Below are 20,835 nucleotides of genomic sequence, written 5' to 3'. Positions count from 1 at the left end.
CCTTCTCTGGTATTAGAGCCTGCTTCTTTAGGATTCTTCATGTAGACTGAAGACCAGCTGAGACATCCCTTGTGAACTGAATTTCTGAATTCTTGGCTTTTTTGTTAGACTAGTTGGACCACACTCTGTAAGCAACTCTAGTGAATACCCTTTTAACATATACATAGCTCATTCTATCTGTTCCATTCCTCTGGGAAACCCTAAATGTACTAGTACTCAAAAACTTTCAAACATTCTTCCTAAATACTTGAAATCTCAGTAAGAACAAAGCTTCTTTTATTTACCTGCTTGTTTTACTGGTTTGTCAAGACAGGATTTGTGTAGCCCTGGCTGGCCTGGAAATTGCTCTGTGGATCAGGGGGTCCTTGAGCTTGGAGACTGACCTGCTTCTGCCACCTGTGCGCTGGGACTAAAGGTGTGCACCACCACCACCGCCTGGTAGAACACACGTGTTTACCAAGTGGCCTATCAGTTGCCTGGATGTTATGAGATAGTTTAAATTACAAGACAGTTCAAGGGGACCCCGTTACTTCACAGACAGGTGCAACACGTGAAATCCAGTCAAGCTAATCAAACTGCAGTGCAAAAGGCTGATGCCACCGCAGCTGCTGTGGCCACATTACATGGGCACAGCGCCACCTTGTGGCCACTCCTAAACAAACCACCTGTTACCAAGGCAACCCCAGGCTGCTGGGAACTCAGAGGGGAAAGGAGACCATTGTATTTATTCTACAGGAAACTAAAGCACTCAGGGAGTTTTCAAACATTCAGAAAGCCACATTCTGGTCATTTTTATAATTTTATTGGTTTTTTTTTTCTTTACATCTTTTCAAATAGAAACAGCCCATGAACAAGTTTCTTTTCCTCAAACCTCAATCCAATTGTTTGCCTCAGAAAGGCGGTCAGAGCATTATTCGGAGCTACATGTCAGTGGTACACTCAATGCCTTTGCCCTGGGTTCAATTCCCAACACTGGAGAGGGGAGAGACAAAAACAAAAAACTACAAACCAAAACCTAAACACTGCTTTTTCACTCCCCTGCACAACTAGTGGACTCACCAGACAGCAAATTCCAATTTCTGCCCACAAAACAGTCAGTCAGTATTAAATCTGTTGTCAGCCAGACTCCCCTCTGCTTGCCTCTCTCTGCAGCTCTGGTCAGCTAACCCCAGGCTGATGAGTGTCCTTCAGGGCACAGTGAAAGCAGAATGGGCAGTAGTCAGTCATGGTCTACGGTCATCTCGCCTCACCAGCCGGCCAGCTGGGAAATTATCTCCATACACTCTTCCTGCTTTAATCTTGTTCTTCCTTAAGATGTCGCTAGCAGTTACACAGAACAGTGGCTACAGTGTCTGTTAACCTGAGAAGTGGTTTGAGCCTGATATCTTTCCTGAGCTAAAAAATGAGGAAAAGCAGAGAGCTATGGCCTTCCTGCCACAGGGTCAGGAGAGAGAAAGCTCTGAAGGGCAGCGCTGGGAAGCAATGAACTCTAACTCTCCTCAAGACAAGGGTGAGGGGATTGCTCTAGGGGAGGGCACAAAGCAGCTATCCTGGGGTCAAGGGACAGTGAAGGGAACGACACATTTATTTTCCCTTTCTGAACTTCCCCGCTCCCCCAGTCTTTGCTTTCTTCTTAGCAGGCCCCTTGGGTTCTGGCTCCTTGCGCTTAGCTGAAGAGAGCGAGCCGGTCACCTTGAAGAAATCATCTAGACGTCCCTGGGTGCTGCCCTGGCGGCTCTTACTCAGCCGCTTGACCCCGCTGCGAATTCGCTCCTCAGAAAACTGCTTTTCACCACACATAAATCTGACCAGCTCTTCTTCATTTGGCTCGCTCCACTTCAGCTCCACAGACTCTGTGTCCAGTACTTCGGGCTCCAGGAAGAGCTGCTGGGCTTCCTTGTGGAGCCAGTTTTCTGGAAGCGGGTACTTGCTGGGATCCAGCCGCCTCACGATCTCCTCGATGCTCTTGTGCTTCTGGATGAGGTCGACCGCCCGCTTGGGCCCGATGCCTCGGATGCTCTCACAGTAGTCGCTCCCCAGCAGGATGCACAGGTCCACAAACTGCTCTTGGTTCAGACCCAGCTCCTGCAGGATGCGGCTCAGGTGGAACTCTTGGATGGGCAGCTTCTTGGCCTCGCTGGCAGTCAAGTGTCGCATTAGCACGGGGCTGCCGAAAGTGAGGCAGTCCATGTCCTCCGTGGCTGCGGCATAGACCTTGCCGGCCTTGGCCAGGGCAGCACAGCTGGCCTCCGCCTCGCTGGGTGCGTCGAGGTACGGGATGCCCATGAGGCTCAGCAGGCGCTTGCACTCGTCGTTGTGTTGCTTGGTGACCTTCACGAGGCGCTTTGTGAACTTCTCCACCTCCTCCTCCATCCCAGCCTCCTGAGCCTGCTGCAGCTGCTTCTCGGCCTCCGCGCGCCTCTCACTGCGTTTGGCCAGCTCGCCTGACTTCAGCTGCGGTGGTTTGCCATCGAAGACATACACGGGCTTGATGCCATTTTCCATCATGCGGATGGTCCGGTAGAACATGCCCATCAGGTGGCTGGTGGTCTCCCCCTCCTCGTTCTGCAGCACGTCCCCACCCTGGCGAACAGCAATCAGGAACTGGTAGATGCTCATAGAGGCATCGATGGCCACTTTCCGACCAAAGTAGCTCTTGATGTCATTCTCACGGATGGCACTGGGGGCCACATCAGCAATTAGTTTGGCGAGGCCGTGAATTCCCATGGTAACACAGGGGTGATGGCTAAAAGAAAAAGGCAAGTAAGAGGAGGAACTGAGAGCACACAAAAGAACAAAGGTTTTAAGTTGCAACATTCACCAATCTCACGATTAATCGAACTGAACATGAAACACCACAGGACTCCAAGAAGATGCAATGAACAAGAAGCACCCTTCTCAAGCAGGCCTCCTAAGAATCAGAAGCTGGTCTGGGTGCTTGGAGGAATGAGGGCTCTGAATAACGCAATGGCACAATCTGTCACAGAGTGACTTCAACTTTAGTCTGCATCAGGATCAGAGAGGGCAAGAGTGCTCTACTCAGTGTGATGGGTCCTGAGATCATAAAGGCGATGTGCGGCCATAAGAGCAGGTAAGGACTGTCTATGTGAATGTGACTATGTCTGATTTATTGTCTCCACAGATGTCTACTCAGGCAGCAGACCCGAGGGAATCACTTCTGCATGAGGACCAGGTGGCCATCTCACATGCTGCTATCCTTCCCTTCCCATCTCCCTTAGCACCCGAGGATCTCTCTTTATCAGGATGCCAGAGGAGTTTTAAGTCCTCCTCTTTGTACTCTCTTCCCTCTCTAAGTCTGAAAGTGAACCCCATGACTTCCCACAGATCCTGAATTGAGGGCTGGCATGATGGATTCTCACAGCCCAATATTGCACTTCTGGGGTTCAAGAAGACTTCCATCACATTGTTCCTAGGGAAGCATTTCCAAAATTACCCTCACGATTTTTGGCTCTTCCAAACATTAATTCTTTTACCTAATTATTTTTCTTTAAATGGGCTTTAAAGAAAAAAGAGGAAAACACAAACAAAACAACAACAACAACAAAACTAGTTGTGAGTGATGGCACATGCCTTTAATCCCAGCACTTGGAAGGCAGAGGCAAGTGGATCTGAATTCAAGGCCAGCCTAGTCTACACAGCAAGGCTCAGGCCAGCCAGGGTTACACAGCGAGACCCTGTCTCAAAAACAAACAAAAAATTAAGTTGGGAAAGAGAACCCATCTTAAACAAAAATATCTGCATTGTATCAGTCATATTAATGTGTCAAATGTATAATAAAAGAATTTTCTAATATGCAATTTATTAAAATTATCTTGCTCACCCAATGTTAAGTGTGTTCATACCATAAGAAAGCCCTGTCAGTTCTTCTAATTTGTTCCCAATCTTACTTCACTGTGTCTTTTCTGAAGCCCAAGTGACCCTGTGTAGTTCCCTTCCTGACTACAAACACCCCACCCAGCACACATTACTTGTCCAGTATGGAAGCCTAGTGAGAAGACCTGCCTCTCTTTTGCTCAGCTGTGTCTCCCGCATGCCATCCTTTCGTACTTCTTCCTGGTCTGTATTACTGTGGTTCCTCTAAGATACAGGCAGCAAAAGCTCAGCCTTAGGGCTGAAGATTGAAGCTCTCACCGGTACAATGGCTTGCCTAGCATGCATGAAGTCCCATGCTGAATGCCCAGCCCAGAAATCAAATAAAAACTCAGCCTTGAATCTGGTGGTGGTGGTGGTGGTGGTGGTGGTGTGTGTGTATAATAATGGGGACAGACCTAGAGCCCTCACACATGCTAGCAAGTGCCCTACATCCTCAGCATTGTGAAACACAAGTCATTTCTGAATTGTAAAACAAGAATGACAATCATTTCTGCCTTGCAGAACCGGTCAACCAAAATACCAGATGGAATACACACCTCACCAGATGCTGTGCCATGTTCCCTAGTAAACCATACGCTTCACACCTCACTTTACTTTGCTAGAATGAATACAGGATATTACCACCAATCGTGTCACACAGAGGGAAACCTGTTCTGCCCTGATAGCCTCAGTCCCGCCTCCACAGGACCTTCCAGAGAGCAAAGCCTTAAATGAAATGGCTGCAGGCAGGATAAACGCCTAGCTCCCCTGCGGCCCGCTCCCCGGAGGCCAATTGATCGATCTCTGAATTAGCTGGGCCCCACTGTTCTGCGGAATCTTCCAGACTTCCCTTAACCAGAAATGTCCTTTAGGACTTTTCCAACACCTGCCTCTGCCAGAAATACAAGAAAGCACAGTCTCTTGACGTCAGCAGATCATGAGCCCATTTCCTTAAAGGCACAAACTTCCCCGCTCCATACTCCTCACAGGGTTCTAGGACGAACACGCTCTGGTCTCTTAGTCCCCACGGGGAGGAGGGTCTCTCTCACCTTCTTCCTACAGGCGAAGAGAGATGCTCGTAGCAGTGCGAATGGCGCAAGCCCCGGGCTGTCTGGTCCTGCCCTCGCCGCTCTCAGAGATGCTTCCTCGAGACCTCACCCCGCCTCGAGTGCACGAGGCTTCAGCAGCTGGCAGTGGTTTGGAGTCCCCAGCGTTCTCTGAACAGTCCCGAGCCCGTTCTTTCAATGTCGAACCGAAGTCGTTTCCAGCTTCACAGCCTTCCAAAGCCCGCGCTCCCGTCACGTGATCTACCAGGCGCGAACAGCCTCCTGGGAAGTGTAGTGTAGGCCCTGCCACGTCCGATAGCAGCTTTCATAGTGGACGTTCTTTCTGGAAAAAAATGAATTAAAACCTAAACTTTACACCACTGTTTCCCACAGTCCGACCCCATGCTACTCACAGCAGGTCCCCATAGTCCTAGTTCCCATCACCCGCTGAAAAGATGGGACTACAACTCCCACAATGCCACGCGCAAGGGACCACATCCTTTTCCTGTTGCTCAACGCGCTTGCTCCTGCCGACGTGTTCTTCCGGTGGCGGATCGGTGGTTTATCCTGTGCGGGGCAAAATGGTGAGATGATGGGAGTTGTGGACAGCGCTGTGGGCCAGGACCTAGAGCTCTTGTGCACCCGGTCCTCACTGCGTTCTTCCGCGGAGGCCTCAGTATTCAGTGGCCGGTGGGTGGGACGCCGCTAAAACTGTAGTTTGAGTTACGGTCGGGAAAGCAAGCCCGTTACCATGTATTCCTCAGGCTGAGGTTTCCATCACAGTGTGCTTATGATGTCGTTGATTATAAGTCTGAAGGTCACAAGGTGCACTTTAAAAACCTTCGCGCTTTTATTCCTCTTTCTTATGATCAGTTACCTCTGTCTGGAAGGATTCCCTTACTGAAATCTTACTTATCCCCCAAGGCCCGTGTATAAATGTCATTTCCTGCTAAACACTTTGAGCTCTCATAGGTACTTCTGTCTGTCTTCTGGGAGTTCTCAGCCTGTACACACCTCTTGCCACGTTTCGTAGACTCCTTTTTTTTTTTTTTTTTAAATCTGCCACGCCTCCTAGTGACCACCATCTGACGTGCATCTAGTTCTGGGATGATGTCTATTCGTCTTTGTATTCCTGTTGCCAAACACTGGGCCTGCATTTGGAGGTTCCGTAAATGGCAGCAATTGTCCTTGGCTCTTTTGGGGGAGGGAGGGCATAATTGTTTACTGAATTGAATTCCTGTGTCTCTTAGAACAATGGGCTCAGTTTACTTCGCTGGAGTTGTTATGTTCTGGACTTTAGAAACATTGGCTAGGGAGTGACAATGGAAGTTAACATTTGTACAGAACTTTACGTTTATAGCCCTTTCACACGGATTATCTCATCAGTCTTTGCAACTTTAGGAAGGAAACAAGTACCTATTAAGTAGGTATTTGTTTCCTTCCTAAATACAAGTTAGTCTATGCCTGGCAGTAAACTAGATGTGTCAATATTCGTCTTTCTTCAATCATGCATCAGCCCTGTGACACAAATAGTATTAAACTACTTAACTCAGACTCTGATGATTCAGTAGGGCCAGAATTATCCCAATTGTCTTCTGCCAGGAGATCCCGTGGCTCCCTCCTAAGGCAATGAAAAACCATACTCCTGAATTAGAATTTGAGCTGTCTGTACTAGTCTAGGGTCCGGCTTCCTGCACAGATTAACAGAGTCTGGACGCAGTTCCAAAAGCAGTGAAAATTGTGGGTATGCTTTTTCTTTATGTGTCTTCCCGAAAGCAGAGCTATGACTTACATAGTGATCATTAGCTAGAAAACCCTAAGAGCCACTACCCACAGCCCTTTGTATTCCCGAACCTCTGACTCTAGCTGCTCTCTCTCACCAAATGAAAAGCTGCTGCCGCCATTCTTTGTTATTATGGTTGTTTTTTGTTGTTGTTGTTTTTCCCCAGTGCTGGGGATCACACTTAAGACTTCATTTATGCAGGGCAAATGTTTACCACAAAGCCTGCCACATCCCTACTTTTAAGATGTGATGTAGGGCTAAGAGATGGCTCCTAGGCAAAGGGTTTGATGTGATAGCCTGAGTTGTATCCTAAAACCCACATTACTTTTTTAAAATCCAGATGTGACTTGGTGATGGTGGTGCAGGCCTTTAATTCCAGCAGAGGCAGACAGATCTCTGTGATTTTGCGGCCAACCTATTCTACAAAGTGAGTTCTAGGACAGCCAAGGCTACCCAGAGAAACCCTGTCTCAAAAAAACAAAAAAGCCAGATGTGGTAATCCCAGAACTCACACACAATGGAAAATGTATGTGAAAAGGTGGAAAATGGACACAGAAATGCCCAGAAGCCTGAGGGCTAGCTAACCTGGAATGTGTGTTACAGTGATCAAAAACCAATCTAGACCTTGCCTCAAGCATGGTAGAGCGTGACTCTCAGGGAAAGAGGGTGGGGGTGACCTGCAAAATGGCTTAGCAGGTAAATGCACCTACTTTCAATCCTGGTGACTTCAATTCCCAGGACCCACATGGTAGAAGGAGAAAACCAATTCTTGCAGTTTGACCTCTGACCTCCCCACGCACTCATTGGTACCTTAACCCACACACATACACAGATTAAATAAAGGCAGTACAATTTAACACACACACAGACAAAATGATTGTATTTCCATTGTGATTCACTTGAAGGAGTTCTCAGTAGTACACAGCTGCTCCAAGGTCTCCCCAGATTAAAACTGAGATTGCTCTGCTTTCTTTCCTAGGAGCTCGAGGCCATGAGTAGGTATACCAGCCCAGTGAACCCGGCTGTCTTCCCTCACCTGACTGTGGTCCTTCTGGCCATCGGCATGTTCTTCACTGCCTGGTTCTTCGTGTATCCTTCCTTTATTTGCAGCCGGGGGTGGGGTTGGGGGTCAGAATCGGTGGCCATAGAACTGAGAGAGAAACCACATTGGATAACAGCTACTTTTTCCCCTTGAGGTGGGATTGAGACAAAGTATGTTAAGAGGCCAGTGCTGCCCAAGGGCAAGCCTTCTTTTCCAACTTCAAGTTAGCTCAGTTTGCTTTTCAAAGTGCGGTTTGAACGGTGGTTTGTTGGTATTTGGGGTTTGGTTTGGTCTTGTTTTAAGACAGGGTCTCACTGTGCAGACATGGCCGGTGTGAAACTGATGGGGGTCCATCTGCCTCTGCCTCTGGAGAGTGCTGGGAACAGGAATATGCCAGTCCGCCCTGCAGAAAGGTGATGTAAGCAGGGATGTGCTCGAGTGCTAGGAGTCTGGCACCTAGTCCTAGCTGTACCATGAGTGACACATGACTAGAGGCGACTGGCCTAAGTGCTGTGGGCTTCTTTCCCTCGTGGTGGATATTAGAGGTGTGGAGCATCAGAGTCCACGCCATTCCTTGGGCCCCTCTGCCTGGCCGCATCAAGCCCGGCAAACCTCCCAGGAATCCCTTAGCCTATGCTTCTCCATGAGGGGTAATCCGAGATAGCTCCTGCACTGTAGTCCATCTTTGGTTCTCCTTAGCAGTCCTACCTAGTTATGAGGTCACCTCTACCAAGTACACACGCGATATTTACAAAGAGCTCCTCATCTCCTTGGTGGCCTCACTCTTCATGGGCTTTGGAGTCCTCTTCCTCCTGCTCTGGGTTGGCATCTACGTATGAGTCTCCAAGGGTAAGAACTGTGACAAGATGGCACATGTCTAAAGAAGCCTCATACAGCCACATCAGTGGGTCCTCTCTGTGTGTGCAAGACTATAAGGTTCATGGGGACAGAAAGACTGGGGAGGATCAGGAGGACCCTGTCCCCACGCCTCATGGGGATTTGAGCCAAGTGTGACCCCGTGTGTCCAGTCTCAGTCCTCCATATACTCAAGGGCTCACTTAAGCTGTGGAGTATACTTGGTAGGGTTGTGGGTGAAAGCTGTCTATGGTTTTATATCTGCATTCTTCTAAGTCATACACAGATGACTTAGAAAGGAACTGGGAATTTAAACACTGAGCAGGTCACTGAAGTCCGTTGTGGTGACCCATCCTCAGTGATCATTCCTGTTGGCTCTTGTACAGCCCTTGCTCAGGGGGCCCAGGGTTACAGGGAGGGGATCGTAAAGGTCATTGGACTCATTCTCAATTCTGCTCTCCTCTTCCAGGTACCCACCAGGCAGCTCACTAAGTCTCTGCTTTTGTAAATTAATTTTTTACCATTGCTACGTGTCCCTCCTGCTGTTTATAATAAAGGCAGATGTGTGACAGGCCTGCCTCATGTCCATTATGAGGGGATGGAACTGGGGCTTCCTTGACTGTCAAAGTCCCACCTTTCCCACTTCCTAGCTGCCTTTCACCAGTTCCTGATGCTAGAAATTTGTGTCCTTCCTGTGGGTGCAAGGGCTATTTAGCAGTATCATATTGTCACTAGTTTAAGGCTTGCCTGTGGATAAAAAAGGTCCGTGCCTACTTCGGTGTTGTCTTAGAACAAATTCTTCAGTACCCATCAGTCCCGGACCAGTCTTCTCCGAATGCAGCCACCCGTCTTTGGGCTGTGGTCCCCTAGGCTCAGCCCTCAGATGGCTTCTTTCTAGGTGGGCAGTGGCAGGTACATGGGGAATGTTTTTTGGATATGTGTGTGGTCAACCCAAGTCCAGGGATGAGGGGCAAAAAGATACGGAGTAGCTTTCTAGTCCTTTTGTGTGGTGGCCAGGAATTCTAGGCCCCTCAGAAACTAGATTCTAATCAGCTTGTTCTGAGGTGACTCCCACCAGAGCAGTCTCAAGAAGATGCCAGAGGCAAGTGCAGATACAAAGCAGTCTTTATACATTTATTTATATACGTATATTTACTTCAGAAGAACAGGATCATTTGGGGAGAGGGAGCAAGCAGGCCGAGTGGCATCTCTGCCTTCCTCAGAGTCAGAGTGAGTGCAAGATAAATAGGAGTCCGAGCTCACGGAGAAAAGTGGGGAGTTAACAAAAGGGGAGGCGCTCTATGAACACGCAGGCTGCTGAGGGATACAGCATGGGCAGGGATTGGGGGTGCTATATACAGCCTAAAGCGGCGAGGGGCAGACCAGCCCAGTGGCTATAGCAACACAGCAGAAGGAAGAGAGGAAGGGAGTGCCAGCTGGGCTGTCGTCGTCCAGCCTGTGGCCCCACACCTCCCCTAAGCCCTTTATACTTGGGGCTTAAGGCAACTTTGGTCCAAGGTTGACCCCCTCAAGCAGCTTGGAGCCGCAGCTTAGAGCCCAAGTTTGGCCCCAACTCACACTGAATACCTTTTCCCAGGCATGCAAATAGGCAGTTGCCAGTGAGCCTAGGGCTGGCTGTGTCCAGGTGGACTCCAGGGGGTAGAAGAGGGTCACTTTCCAGTTACGGACTGAGGGGTCACAATCCAGGAACACTTCCCCCTCCAGTAAGGGAGCCCCAGCATGCCACTAAAGCAGCAAGTCTGGGCAATCTTAAGGTACTGTGGGAAGGACTACCTTGTGAGAGAACAGAACAAGGTCTTAAGGCAAGCATGGCCTGATGTGGAGAGTTGTGATTCCTGTGGCAGAATGGTGGAATGGAACCAAGTTGGAGAGAAAGCTTGGGGGCAAGGTGTCCCCGCTATTTCCCTATCCTGAGGATAAGTGCTTTGAGATACTTGGCAGGACCCACGGTTCATAGGCTCCCCAAACTCAGCTCCCCTATAGAAAGACCTCCCATTTAGAGCTCAGGATGGGAGGGTGGAAAAAGCAGGGCCTGGTTTCCAAAGGGTCAGAATACCACAAGGTCAAAATACCACAAGGTAAGAGCAGTCCCCTTTCCCACTGCTGACCCTATGACATGCGGCTAATTGATTGGCACACTCCTTCCAGAAGCCCGCATGTGATCAGAATGCTATAGGTGCTACCAAGAAATGCTGAAGCTGTCACTTGAGTAAAACCTCTTAACCCAAACCCACCACTCCTCTCCTGGGGGTAGAAGAGGCAGAGATGGCACCCACTGCACATCGAGCCGAGCTACAATAAAGGGACTTGGAGTCCTGTCTACTAGTGTCCCTCCGTGCTGAGGCCCACGCGGCTTTCCAGCTCTGTCCTACTCCTTGGTGCCTGGTTTAAGTGCATTTAGTAATTACATCATTAATAAAAGTTATCTGCATTCCTCCAGTGGAAACCAGTCTGCTTGCAGGGGTTCCTGCTCTTCTGCTCTTGTCACCAACTCCACATGAGTTTGGGAACCTCCCAGGAACACAGATCTTAGGAGCTTGCAGGGAACTACCCCTTCCAGGGTCCTCCAAGTTCAAGGGTGCAAGGCTGACCTGGCCTATCAGCCCCACTGATTCAGCCCTATGAGGGTGGTTCCATCAGGCACTAGTGGACTTAAGGCACAAGGTCAGCTTCTCCAGCCATCCGGGGCTAGCCCTGACTACCTCAGGGATTCTTAGGACCTAAGCTCTCCCAGGGAAAACTCTCCTGAACCAACCACACTTAAAGCTTAGAAATCCAGGTCTAGTGTAACAGTCAAACCCCAGAAAGTTCCTACCAAGCTGTCCCTCCTGGGAACAGCATAAATGGTGAGAGTTATTGACTCTGCATAGCCTTGGGCCCAGCCAGGTGTTAGAGGTCTGGGTCCAACCCCATGGGTCTTCACTCTACCACAGCTCGGAAGGGAAGGCAGGGAGAATGGGAGTGGGCAACCCAGCCCTCCGGGAACAGTAACTAAACAGCCATGAATTGGCCCTCTGCTGCCCCAAGGGATGGCCAGAAGGAAGACCCAGGAGGCTGCTCCCTCTAGCCCCTCTGTGCTGTGTGAGGGTGATCAGTTGGCCCAGCAACTCCAGTGTAAGGACTTCCGGTCTCCCCAGTCAAGGGAGGCCGTGAAGAGCAGAGAGCTGGCCTGCAGCAGGCTCCAGTGTAACACATTCACATCCAGTGTTGAGGGCCCAGGGACCCCAGTCTCGGCTGTGGCACCGCCTCGGGAGGCAGCTCAGTCACACAGGCGGTAGAAGTGGAAGTAGTAGTCTGTGGCTGGCTGAACGATGGGCTCTGAGCTGCAGTTGGCCTGACCCTATGTGAGAGGGAAATGAGGATGGGTAAGGTGGCCGCCCCACGCCCTACCTACCATGCTTTGCAAAGCCTTTATTCCTCTCCCAAGCCCCACACTGCATAGCAGTGCCCTCTGTCTCCGTGGGCCTCTGTCCTCACCAGCAGTGTCACCCGGAAGTGGTATGTGAATTCACGGAAGGACAGGATGGTTACTGGCCACTGATGAGAGGTGCCCTGGAGAGAGACGGAAGAGAGAGGTCGGGGCAGCCTTGTCGACCAGCATTCCTCCCAGCGTGGCTGTCGAAGCCCAGGAGTGAGCACACTGCACTTTGAGAGCAGGCGTAGCCACCTCTGCAGACTGCCGTCCCTAGCCAAGGCCTCCTCCTGTCTGGTAGCTCCTGATGCTCTGGGCTGTGCGGAGTGTCTCACTAACCATGCCCACCACCACAGTGCAATTCAAGCAGAGGTGCTGCCACCATCTGCAGTCTCTTGCATCCTTCAAAACACATATATGGCAGAGCTGGATTCAAACTCAGGTCTTTACGGCTATCCATCACAGTATGGCGGCGGGGTGTGTGTACAGGGTACCTGGGTGGGCAGTCATAAACAGCTTGCCCGTCTTACCTGAGGCTTTGACTTGGCCTCTGTTGTGTGGGTTTAGGCCAGAGCCCCACAGCTAAAAGTGACTCACTGGCTTGGCTGTCCCTCTGTCCTTAAGTATCCCTCCCTGTGAAGCCATGGGTCTCCTTCCTTATGACCCTGAACCCCTCCTTCCTCTGCTCACAGTATTTTATGCCTGTCTTCTCTCCCTCCCTGGAGAACAGGGTCTTGGAAGCACAGGGAAGGAGACAACAGGCCTCAGCAGACACTCGAACAAACAAGTGAGCAGAAATCACCACGAGCAACAGAACCAAGCAGGCCTTCCACCTGGAGCCCAGGGCTCTTCTAATAGCATCTGTCAATCACTGGCCTGCCCTGAGTGTGAGGGCCATGGACTCCACACTTGCCTCCTGGGGAGTGGGGTGGGGAGCTCAGCTCTGCCCATGGTGGGCACTGTCATGGGGGATGCAGACACCTGTCACAATGGATGAATGAAGACTGACAAGCATGCCCCTCCCCCCCAGGCACAGAAGCCCAACTGTGTCCCAGCAGACATACTTGCATTCTGCTTCCCATCATTCTGTGATCACTATCCCGACAAGAAGGTCTGAGACCTGGCCAGCCCACAGCTTCCCACCTGAGCCTACCTGGGTGTCCTGATGGGGGTGAAACCTCTGCAAAAAGCCTCCCTCCTCACAGGGCTCCTCCTTCGATGTCAGGCTGCACAGGACCACGGACACAGGGGTGGAGGAACTAGGGAATAGGTGGGCTCCCGTTTGAGCAGCTGCAGCTCCCCATGTCCTTGTCCCATCCAGCCCAGCCCCACCCGAGACACGCTGTATCTTCACAGCCTGAAAACCACATGGAATAGTCCAGGGCTTGGAATGGAGGAAGCCTCTCCCACTATCCCATGTAGTCCCGGTGAGACAGAGGCTTATAGCTACTTAACCCCGAACAGCAGTGTCCCCCTCCTGGACCCTCCATGTAAGAAATTTAGTAAACACTTAGTTTTGACTTTTCTGAGGCTCTGGGGGCTTCCACGTGGTTCACCCCCACCCCCTTCACCCCCCATCCCCCATCCCCCCCCACACACACTAGCACTCACTTCATCTGCAGGGTCAGGCTGAGGTGCAGTGGTGTGCTGCTGCTGACAGGGATGTGGTAGGTGAAGTTTCCAAGCCTAAAGGGGCGAAGATGGTACCTAAGCGAGGCCACTTTGTCAGTCTCCCGCTCTCCTCCTCAGCATCATTCTATACTGAAGCCCTCGGAAAACAGGAAAGGCCTGGATTCCCAAACTTAGGGGAAAAGTTCCTACCCAAAGCACCAAGATCTGAGCATCCAAACTGCCTGGGCTCACGGCACCTGAGGGACCCTCCTTGCAGTGACGAGAGGGAGCCCACTGTACCTGCAGGCATCCTCTGGCACGCAGTACTGAGAAGTGATGGGCATGGAATTCTCCAGCAGCTGGATGGAGGTCAGGGACGGCACTGGGTCTGGAAGAAGAGAGGCTGTTGGGGCATTGAAACGGGGAAAGGTAGAATCCAAGTGACATTATACTTGGACTTCCACACCTCAGTGGAAGCAAGAATTCTTTCCATACCCTCACAACAGTATCAAACCACACCCCTTTCCCAGCAGCCCTAGAAGCAGCTAGTTCCCACAAGCCTGAGAGCTGTCTCTCTCATAAAACCAAGACACTCAGCAGCAAGCAGAGGTCCTTCTCCAGTCAGCGATGTACAGGACCCCTCTGGGGTCTCTGCTCCTGACCACTGCATTTCTTTCCCAGCCCTGGGCGCAGCAGTTGTCACTGTGGCAGCAGAAACCAGCCATGAAAGGGTAGAAGAACAGAACACACAGGCAGGGCTGCCCCCAGCATGTGGCTGTCATGAGCCAGCTCACTGCTGAGGCGCTGAGGTGTAGCATGGAGTTGGGAGATGAGGTTATATGTTCATCTCATTATCTCAGGCCCACTGCTGCCTAGCCCTTCACCCCAGAAGTGGGAAGCTATGGTCACCAGCCTCTGACCATTTGCCTGACCTGGCTCATTTCAGCTCTTTAAGGCACAAACTCGGGTGTGCAGCAGCACCCAGAACACCCTGTGAAGCTCCCTGATACAGACAAGATGGCTTTCTTCTTAGGCAACCCCCCCCCAGATGTCTTTCAAAGATGGCTCAATGTCCCCTCTTGTGGGAAGCCTTCCCTAGTTGCCTCCTTCCTTGGTCCTCCTAGACTGTGTTCCGTCCCTCTTCCTGGGGACCTGTCACTCTGAGGTGTCTTCACCTGCGCACACTCAGGTGGAGCCATGCATATCTCGAGCACCTGTGAGGCTGAGGTGAGCGTCCACCCCTGGGAGTTGCCCCACCACTTTGAACGTCTGTCTGCACGAACCACGCTTTCTAAGCCACGAAGCCATAGTGAGGAGGCCCAGGTCTCAGCAGAGACACTGGTTATGGCTACCAGGAGGCCAGAAAAGGCAAACAAGTCAGCCTGGGAAAAATCACATCTACGCTAAAACGAGTTCTATTTAGGTAAAAACCAAAGATTTGAGGTTGAGGTCCTACCTAGTGTGTCACCTTTCCCATCCTGGCAGAGAGGATGTAAATGTCATCTGGAATTTGGCAAACTAGAGACAGAATCTTAGCTGGATGGCTGACAGGCTGGCTCTATGACCCTTCACTAAGTCTCCAGTTCCTCTTCTGAACCATGGCAACAGAGCTTTCCTCCTTTTGTCTGAGACAGGGTCTCTCATTAGCTGAAGCTTGATCAAGCAGGCTAGGCTAGCTGTCCACGGAGTCCACCCGTCTCCACCTCCATCTTGCTACCACTGGAATCGCAAGTGTGGGCCGTCACACCTGATACATTCTGGGAAATGTACCATTCTGGCCTGCGTGCTTTCAAAGCAACTACCTTACCTTCTGAGTTATCTCCCCTGCCAAAATGTGAGGATTAAATGGCATGATCTACATGAGGTCTGATTCCTGATGTCTGCTTACTAACAATTCCGTGCCCAGGAAGCCACGCGACCGGCTGAAGTGGGCCCTGGACAATGGGCCTGGCTAGGCCTGGCTGCAAAGTGTTAAAAGTCAAGTACCTAGCTGGCCCTGGGTCTGAGTGGATTGGGCAGGGCCTGGGCTGGCTTGTGGGGCTCCTCTGCGGGCACGGCTTTGGAGATTGAAGCTGGGGCTGTTCTTGGTCTTGCTCTGCCCTCCAGGAAAGGGGACCACAGGACTGGCTAGAGGTTCCAGGCTCTTGGGATGCTTGGAATAGCTGATGCCGTTGGCCGAGATGCCCCAGGATTTGGCTCTGATGTTGGTGACTGGCAGCGGGGCCATCTGGCCGGGGCCTATGGACAGAAGCAAGGATAAGCTAAGAAAGAGGAAGCCAGCTGCCTCCTGTCCTGGGCGTCTGTGAGCTTTCATGTATTTTCTGGTTCCCGTGGGAGTGATTCCCCAAACTTCCAAACCAGGAGTCCCTCCTGCATTCTCTCTGGAGCCTTTCTCTGGATACAACTTAATACCAAACACCCTTGCCAACCCTGGCCCTACCCCCAAAACATCCATACCTGAGTGCTTGGGGTCAGGGTTGGGGTCAGGGCTGGGGCTTGGAGAAGGAGTGAGAGTGGGGCTTGGGCTGGGATCTGTAGCAGGACTGGAGATGGGTGGAGAGCAGCAGACGACGGGGCAGGGCCGGCTGGAGCACAGGTCCAAGGCACGGAGAGCTGGTCCTGAGGCTGAATTGGTAACTGAGGAAGCCAGAAGCTCTGTGAGCTGGAGGGAGACACTGGAACCCCACACCCAGCCACCTGCCCCACCCCATCCCTCCAGACACGTACCCAGCAGCAAAGAGGGCTGTGTGCCTGGTAGTCCGGTGGTCAGAGAGGACTGTCGGAGCTGTGTGGTCCCGAAGCTCTGGCTGGACCTGCTAAGAGAGGGTGGGCTGAGCTCAGAGGCACTGGGGGAGCCTTGGAGCTGGGGCTGGGAGTCCCAGAGGAACAGGGCTGGGCAGGAGCTGGTGGAGAGGAGGAATGAGGAGCAAAAGCAGGAACAAGGGTCTAGCAGGAGGCGGGGAGGGATGCTTGGTTAGACATACCATGGGCACATGGCCTCACTCCCCCCAGGCTGCTGGGGTCGGAGCAGGGCCAGAAGACAGGAAGTGGACACGGCAAGAGAGCTAGGAGACAACAGAGAGACCAGGAGGGAAACAGACACGGGAGGAGAGAGAAAAAGACATAGTCAGAGGTAACCTCAGGAGCTGGGGTGTGGCAGTGACAGACAGAGCCAAAGGTCCTGCTCTGGTGCTCCTTCCCTGCACTGCCCCCTTCCTACAAGGGTCCTCCAGACAGCTACCGAAGGAATACTGAGCAGGCCGGAAGGGGCCTGTAGAAAGCACCCGCTCTCCAGGAGACCCACCACCACCACCTCCACAGGCTGTAGTAGGCCATCAGCCTAAGGCTGAACCCCACATTCAGAGAGAGCTTCCCTGGCTCCTCCGACCCAAGCCACTCTCCATTAGTCCCAGCAGGCCTGAGGGCTGAGCCATAGCTCCATCCCCAGGGACATACCCATCAGCATCCACCAGGTCCTCTTCAGAGCGCAGGCTCAGCACATACAGTGTGGACATGGACACCACGCTGGGAGCCACAGAAAAAGTGTCACTGTCTGAATGCAAGCCACCACCCAACACTGCTTCTCTATGGCAGGCTCTGTGGTCTTCCCAGGTGATGTCTGCAAACAGGCCTTCCCAGAGCCTGGAGCGGGAAAGAGTCTAGGCAGCCCACTTTCCCTGATCTCAGCTGCTTGATTCCCCAGTCCATTTTCCTCCCCCAACTCCAGAGCCTGGACCCCAGGCACATCTGACTCACTGGGTAGCTCTATTCTCTAAACCAGTCTCCCCGGCACCTAAGAGAACAAGTCACCTGAAGGCCATGACCACCACCAGAGCAATGATAGTTCCCTGCAGAAAGCGCTGACTGATGCAGGCCTGGTCTGGGACCACTGGTGATGACTGGGGAGCAAGAGAATAGAACACAGCGAAAGATGGTAGACTCGGGATGCCTACTTCATTGCTCAACCCCCACCCCGTCCCATCCCTACGGTCTGGGGGAGAGGAAGCAGAAGAGGGCTGGGAGGGCTGAGAAGGGAGGGGTTAGCGGTGGAGTGGGTGCGGTTGGCATGGTGCAAGCTGGGAAGGGAAGGCCATGAGCGACGACGAAGCCTCCCAACCCTGCACAGCCTCACCTTACTGGCCAGTTTAGGGGGCCTCTTTTTGTGGGGGACACTGCCTGCCCGGCTAAACTGGCTCCCTGCGTGGCTGAAGTAAGAGGACAAGGATCAGGATGCTTTCCAGAAGGAGGTCTCCGCCGGCCCCGCCCCCGGCCCCGCCCCCAGCCCCACCCGGTGCCTGCACCTGAAAGCGCCCGAGCTGCCAGTTGACTTGAGGCTGTCAAGGCGCCGCAGCTTGGCCAGCTTATGGCTCCATCGCTCCAGCTCATCGATGCGAGTCTCTAGGTTGTCCGTCAGTTTGCATAACTCCTTCACAGCCCCCACGTTCTCCATGAAGATTCGCTCCTGCCCCGGGCAACAACAGGCTTGAGGGCGCCATCGGCCCAAGAAGCTTCCAAGCTACAGTCTGGATGGGGCAGGAGCAGAATCCCCATCTCCACAGCCAACAGAGGCCCTAGCAATAGTGCTGCCTGAGGGTGGCCTCTGCTCTAGCTAAATTCTGGTTCACACAGCATGTCCGCGGCCCCCAGCCTAGGCTACGTGTCCACCTACACAGCCTTGCCTCCCTCAAATCAGAGCTCCATCCCGGCGACCTACTCCCTCAGGCAGGTAACTATGTCGTGTGTCTGGGCGTCACTGAGTACAAACGTCACCTTCATAATAAACCACATCTTTGATCCTTGAGACAACAAGGTGACACATCTTGTTGCCCTCTTTGAATTGACAGGGGTGGAGGACGAGCAACCTCAGTGGGATTTTGCCTCCAGTGGTGAACTTGCCTCTCCATCTTGAACACTGGCCCCCTTCCTGTAGGGTGGGGAGGGATTCTTGGAGGTACTAGGAGGAAAACTGTCCCTTCCTTCATCTACCAGCCAGGGCCACCAGCTGGCCAGGCCCTCGAACCCAGAGCCTCCTCCAGTTCCCCATAACTGACCTTGTTCACTACAAGGAAGTTCTCTATGGTCTTCCCATTAGCAAAGACTACATCCCCTGTGTCCTTCACAGCTTCAGGCAGGATCTCCTTCACTTCCTGGGCGATGACACCTGCGGAGGGACAAGCCAAGGGTGTGTGGTTGGGGGTCCTGCTCATAGTTTTCTGGAGAAGTGCCTGAACATTGATTTTTTTAAGAAGCCCTGGAGTAGGGACTTTCTCAGATAACTGTTCACAGCTTAGAAGTTCCCAGGCTCAAGATGTGGGATTTGTTGGATGGGTAGGGTCCTGGGGGACTCTCAGGACAGGGAGATAGGGTGCTAAGAGGATGTGGAATCTCTGAATGCTAAAGACTTGAGGCCAAGCGACTCTTAGGATGATCGGTCCCAGGCAGGGACCCAAGGACTCGGGAAGCATGATATCCCAACAGCAGAGGTGTAGGACCCCAAAGGGTCAATATTTCAGAGGGTGGAGCTCCAAAGGTCAATGCAGGGGTTTCTAGGAACAGGTTCCAGGAGACAGGACAGACTGGCCAGAGCTTAGGGACCCAGGGACATCTCTACCCGTCTCTGGTGCGGTGGCTTCAATGCCCGCGCTAGCAGCAAACTCAGGTTTGTATCTGTAGTGCACCAGCCGCATCCGAGAGATCCTCTTCAGCTGCTCCGTCGTGTCCACCTACCAAGGGATAGGGCTGAGACTGAGCCCCCTCCCCCCTGCAGTCAAGCAGAACAGCCTCAAAGGCTGGAGTGCGGAAGGGAGACCCTGAGACACAAGGACAAAGCCAGCCTCCCCACCCCTACCCTGGCTCCTGGTCCCTCCTAAGGGTCCAGCTCATCACCCACCACACTGCCCCTCAGCCAGGACCCTGTCCCTACCTCCTGCACGTGCTCTTTGGCCCGCAAATCTGAAGGGTGCATGAGCGATCCCATGACCTTGACGTTACCATGGACAACCAGTGCTTCATCTGGCCGGTCGGTGTTGATGCCCACACGGCCATGGTGGAAGACCGTATCCGGCAGCTGTGCCCGTTGCCATAGCACGTCACTGTCACTCTCAAACTGGCCTGGGTTAGAGGCCTACGGCAAGTTGGATCTGGATCAGTCTTGGGGGTAGGGAAAACTTTAGGGCCCTGAGAAAAGGGGTAACCCCAGGAACACCTAGGCCAGTCAAGTCTCCTTACCCCACCATGTCCAATAAACTGTCCATTGTGACAACACTGAGTCACCTGTGGGACCCAGGAGGCTACTAGGTGTGATCCACCTTTGTGCTTACAGTGAAGAAGGCCGTGAGGCCTAGACAGGATGACAAAGCCCAAGGCCACACAGCCACTGTCCAGCAAGAGCTGCAACCCAACCCGTTCCACAGTATTTTTTTTTCTTGTAGCTATTTCTTCCGGCGTGAGGGAGGGGGAGACATTGCCCTGGGGGAGAGGTGACTCTTACCCGCACGATGATTCGCTCTGAGATCTGAGCTGCCAGTGTATAGTTCTGGTTCTGTGCATGTGCCTGGAGGGCCACCACCAGCATGAAATACCTGGGACACACCAGGGACTCAGTAACACTCAGGGGTGCCCCTAGCCATCCTCCCTGGCCCAGATGTTGGGGGTACGTAGCCCCACTGTCATCGCACCCCCAGGAGGTGGAGTTATCACAGTATCCCACAGAGGAGAAACATGAACCTCCACTAGGGGGCAGAATTCCTCCCTGGGTCCACCATTAAGAGCCCCAGAACTGTTTCTGAGCTCAAAAGCCCAGTCTTCTGTGCCTGAGTCCCTAAATCTGCCAAATATTTTGAACCTTAGGTTCCTCCTCTGGGAAACAGGCCATCTGTGGACTTGGGACTGATATGCTCCACGGAGGCCCCTTTTTGACCCTGCTTCTCAGAAGGGGGTTGGGGGGGGGGGGTTTCCTGTGGCCAGCTTGGCCTGCTCACCTCTGGTCAGGGTTGGGCTTGCCCTTCTTTCGCATGTTGTTGGCAGTGGTCTCACTGAAATGGAGCCGGCCCACGGTCACCTTCGTGACCTGTTCAGGGGGGAGGTTGACCCTACAGAGAATGGGCAGAGTGCTGAGGAGCAGAAAAGGAGGAGCCGTGGCTGCAGGAGCCGTGGCTGCAGGAGCCGTGGCTGCAGGAGCCGTGGCTGCAGG

General features: G+C 52.5%; 3 protein-coding genes across 3 annotated transcripts in view; 1 reads left to right on the top strand and 2 right to left on the bottom strand.

Moving 5' to 3' along the window:
* Positions 1 to 786: 786 nt before the first annotated feature.
* On the bottom strand, positions 787 to 5,209 carry Fen1 (flap structure-specific endonuclease 1). Its single transcript, XM_052190173.1, has 2 exons — positions 4,923 to 5,209; positions 787 to 2,746 (listed from the first exon to the last, which is right to left on the bottom strand). Exon 2 carries the CDS (start codon positions 2,725 to 2,727, stop codon positions 1,585 to 1,587), a length of 1,143 nt encoding a protein of 380 aa, XP_052046133.1. The 5' UTR covers positions 2,728 to 2,746; positions 4,923 to 5,209; the 3' UTR covers positions 787 to 1,584.
* Positions 5,210 to 5,394: 185 nt separating this feature from the next.
* Tmem258 (transmembrane protein 258) lies at positions 5,395 to 9,372 on the top strand. The gene is given in 5 exon segments (XM_052190183.1): positions 5,395 to 5,472; positions 5,474 to 5,503; positions 7,682 to 7,791; positions 8,457 to 8,593; positions 9,069 to 9,372. Coding segments are annotated over 4 exon segments (345 nt in total). The 3' UTR covers positions 8,584 to 8,593; positions 9,069 to 9,372.
* Positions 9,373 to 9,712: 340 nt separating this feature from the next.
* Positions 9,713 to 20,835, bottom strand: part of Myrf (myelin regulatory factor) — a 32,252-nt gene continuing 21,129 nt past the window's right edge. The window contains exons 10-26 of the mRNA XM_052190198.1: positions 20,624 to 20,734; positions 20,134 to 20,224; positions 19,567 to 19,767; positions 19,255 to 19,366; positions 18,695 to 18,804; positions 17,945 to 18,105; positions 17,776 to 17,848; positions 17,454 to 17,542; positions 17,100 to 17,168; positions 16,371 to 16,459; positions 16,101 to 16,280; positions 15,630 to 15,881; positions 13,944 to 14,031; positions 13,644 to 13,718; positions 13,186 to 13,291; positions 12,098 to 12,172; positions 9,713 to 11,960 (exon numbers count right to left, since the gene is read on the bottom strand). Of these exons, the coding sequence (XP_052046158.1) occupies positions 11,880 to 11,960; positions 12,098 to 12,172; positions 13,186 to 13,291; positions 13,644 to 13,718; positions 13,944 to 14,031; positions 15,630 to 15,881; positions 16,101 to 16,280; positions 16,371 to 16,459; positions 17,100 to 17,168; positions 17,454 to 17,542; positions 17,776 to 17,848; positions 17,945 to 18,105; positions 18,695 to 18,804; positions 19,255 to 19,366; positions 19,567 to 19,767; positions 20,134 to 20,224; positions 20,624 to 20,734 (1,963 nt within the window). The 3' untranslated portion in view covers positions 9,713 to 11,879. The remainder of the gene's footprint in view (positions 11,961 to 12,097; positions 12,173 to 13,185; positions 13,292 to 13,643; positions 13,719 to 13,943; positions 14,032 to 15,629; positions 15,882 to 16,100; positions 16,281 to 16,370; positions 16,460 to 17,099; positions 17,169 to 17,453; positions 17,543 to 17,775; positions 17,849 to 17,944; positions 18,106 to 18,694; positions 18,805 to 19,254; positions 19,367 to 19,566; positions 19,768 to 20,133; positions 20,225 to 20,623; positions 20,735 to 20,835) is intronic.

The sequence above is a fragment of the Apodemus sylvaticus genome, chromosome 1 (genome assembly GCF_947179515.1).
Source record: "Apodemus sylvaticus chromosome 1, mApoSyl1.1, whole genome shotgun sequence".
NCBI lineage: Eukaryota > Metazoa > Chordata > Mammalia > Rodentia > Muridae > Apodemus > Apodemus sylvaticus.
The sequence above is the reverse complement of the archived record's forward strand: the minus strand, read 5'-3'. Positions and strand labels throughout refer to the sequence as shown.

What these genes read in the sequence shown, in the direction of transcription:
- Fen1 (XM_052190173.1), bottom strand. Translation starts at nt 2,727, where the DNA reads ATGGGAATTCACGGCCTCGCCAAACTAATTGCTGATGTGGCCCCCAGT.